The 2345-nt window shown below is 53.8% G+C and overlaps 1 protein-coding gene across 1 annotated transcript; it reads right to left on the bottom strand.

Moving 5' to 3' along the window:
- Positions 1 to 439: 439 nt before the first annotated feature.
- On the bottom strand, positions 440 to 2061 carry KCNA1 (potassium voltage-gated channel subfamily A member 1). Its single transcript, XM_061124064.1, has one exon. It carries the CDS (start codon positions 2059 to 2061, stop codon positions 574 to 576), a length of 1488 nt encoding a protein of 495 aa, XP_060980047.1. The 3' UTR covers positions 440 to 573.
- Between the last annotated feature and the right edge of the window lie 284 nt (positions 2062 to 2345).

Below are 2345 nucleotides of genomic sequence, written 5' to 3'. Positions count from 1 at the left end.
AAAATAAAAACATCTGTTCATTGCCCATTTTGGCTGGTGTATCATGTTACATACAATACATCTGATGCACTGTCTTAAATATGTTGTGCAGTTTGCCAAGATTTCATATTAGAGTCCCATGCAAATTTTCATTTGATATTTCTAAGCGATCCTCTGATTCTCATTCAGTCACATGAAAAAAAAAGTTAAAGAAGCCAGCAAGAATTAAAAAATGGGAAGCACGTGATTCTTATTTTACCTTGACTAGTTCGTGGACTGAGTGATTTTAAACCAGTTTTAGAAAATACACTTTCTTTTCCCACTTTTTTAATAAAATGAAAATAATTTCTTTTTATTTTTTCATGGCTCCTGAAATCTTCGGGTTTTCCACCCCCAACATTGGCAATGCCCAACACTGGCAATGCAACAATGCATCGACAGTTCAATGGAACGTCCAAAGCTTACTTAGTAAAGTATCTACAGAGAGTGACTTTGGTCACTCGGGGTTTGGTTTGATTTTGGGGTTTTTTTTTTTTTTTTAAGTCTTTCAAGCTGCTAAGTAGGGGGCTTTTTAAAGTTTCTTTGCTTGGCTTTTTAAACATCAGTCAGTAGCTTGCTCTTATTAACGCAGTTTTGGTTAGCTGTGGCACAATTGCCAGTCCTGATATTGGTCTGTCTAAAGTGGCCTATGCTATTATTCATATCCTCTTCGATCTCCATGTATTCAGATTTGCTGAGAGTGGACGAGCTGCGCCGACTGAGGTCACTGTCAGAGGCTAAGTTAGGGGCGCTAACATGGAGCAACTGAGCCTGCTCTTCCCCCTCAGTTTCTCGGTGGTAGAAATAGTTGAAATTGGACACAATGACAGGTACGGGCAGGGCAATTGTCAGCACACCAGCGATGGCACACAAGGAGCCCACGATCTTGCCTCCAATTGTCACAGGGTACATGTCACCGTATCCTACGGTGGTCATGGACACCACCGCCCACCAGAAAGCATCAGGGATACTGGAAAAGTGCGACTCAGCTTCTTCCGCCTCGGCAAAGTACACTGCGCTAGAGAACAGTATGACCCCGATGAAGAGGAAAAAGATGAGCAGCCCTAGCTCCCTCATACTAGCCTTGAGGGTCTGGCCCAGGATCTGCAAGCCCTTAGAGTGGCGGGAGAGTTTGAAGATCCTAAATACCCTTACCAACCTGATGACCCTGAGGATGGCCAGTGAGGTGGCCTGCTCACCCTTCTGGTTCCCCTCCTGCTCTGCTATCTCGGTGCCCAGGGTGATGAAATAAGGGATGATGGCCACGATGTCGATGAAGTTCATGATGTTTTTGAAGAAGTCCGTCTTGCTGGGGCAGGCGAAGAAGCGCACCACCAGCTCGAAGGAGAACCAGATGATGCACAGCGTCTCGACGATGAAGAAGGGGTCCGTGAAGATGTTGGCGTTGTAAACCACCGTGGTGTTGTCCAGGCGGTGGACGGCGCCCGGGAAGTCCTTCTCGTCCTTCAGCTCGGGCAGCGTCTCCAGGCAGAAAATGACGATGGAGATGAGGATGACCATGACGGAGACGATGGCGATGACCCGCGCGGGCCCCGAGCTCTCCGGGTACTCGAAGAGCAGCCACACCTGGCGCTGGTACTCCTTCTCTGGCAAGGGCCGTTCCTCCTCCTTGATGAAGCCCTCGTCCTCCCGGAACTTCTCCATGGCCTCCTCGCCCAGCTCGTAAAACTTGATCTCCTCGGAGAACATGTCCAGCGGCACGTTGACCGGCCGGCGCAGCCGGCCCCCAGACTGGTAGTAGTAGAGGATGGCGTCGAAGCTGGGCCGGTTGCGGTCGAAGAAGTACTCGTTCCTGAGCGGGTCAAAGTAGCGCATGCGTTTCTTAGGGTTGCCCAGCAGCGTGTTGGGGAACTGCGCCAGCGTCTTGAGCTGCGTCTCGAAGCGCAGCCCGGAGATGTTGATGACCACGCGCTCGCAGCATTCGTGGTCGTCGTGCTCGGCCGGCCGCGGGTAGCTGCCGTCCTGGGGGTGGCCTGGGGCGGCCGAAGCGTCGTCCACGTTCTCTCCGGACATCACCGTCATGGTGGAGGTGGTGGGGGGCGGAGACGGTGGCGGGAGGCGGGAGGCGGGGGACCGGCCCGGGGGGGGGGGGGGGGGAGGGGAGGGGCGAGGGAGGTGGAATGGGTGGCGAACCCGCGCGCCCTCCCCACCGGCGCTCCAGGGGCGGGGCTTTCGAGCCGGCAGGTGGAGATTGTCAGCCACTTGGCTCCTGGAGGCCCGCCCCTCCACCCCGCCTGCTCCTCAGTTTGGAATCCCTCTCGCCTGCCGCCCCGGTGCAGCTTTTCCGGGCGGGAAGGGGAGAGTTG

Source organism: Dama dama, chromosome 22 (assembly GCF_033118175.1).
Source record: "Dama dama isolate Ldn47 chromosome 22, ASM3311817v1, whole genome shotgun sequence".
Taxonomy (NCBI): domain Eukaryota; kingdom Metazoa; phylum Chordata; class Mammalia; order Artiodactyla; family Cervidae; genus Dama; species Dama dama.
This window is presented reverse-complemented; position numbering and strand designations above follow the sequence as displayed.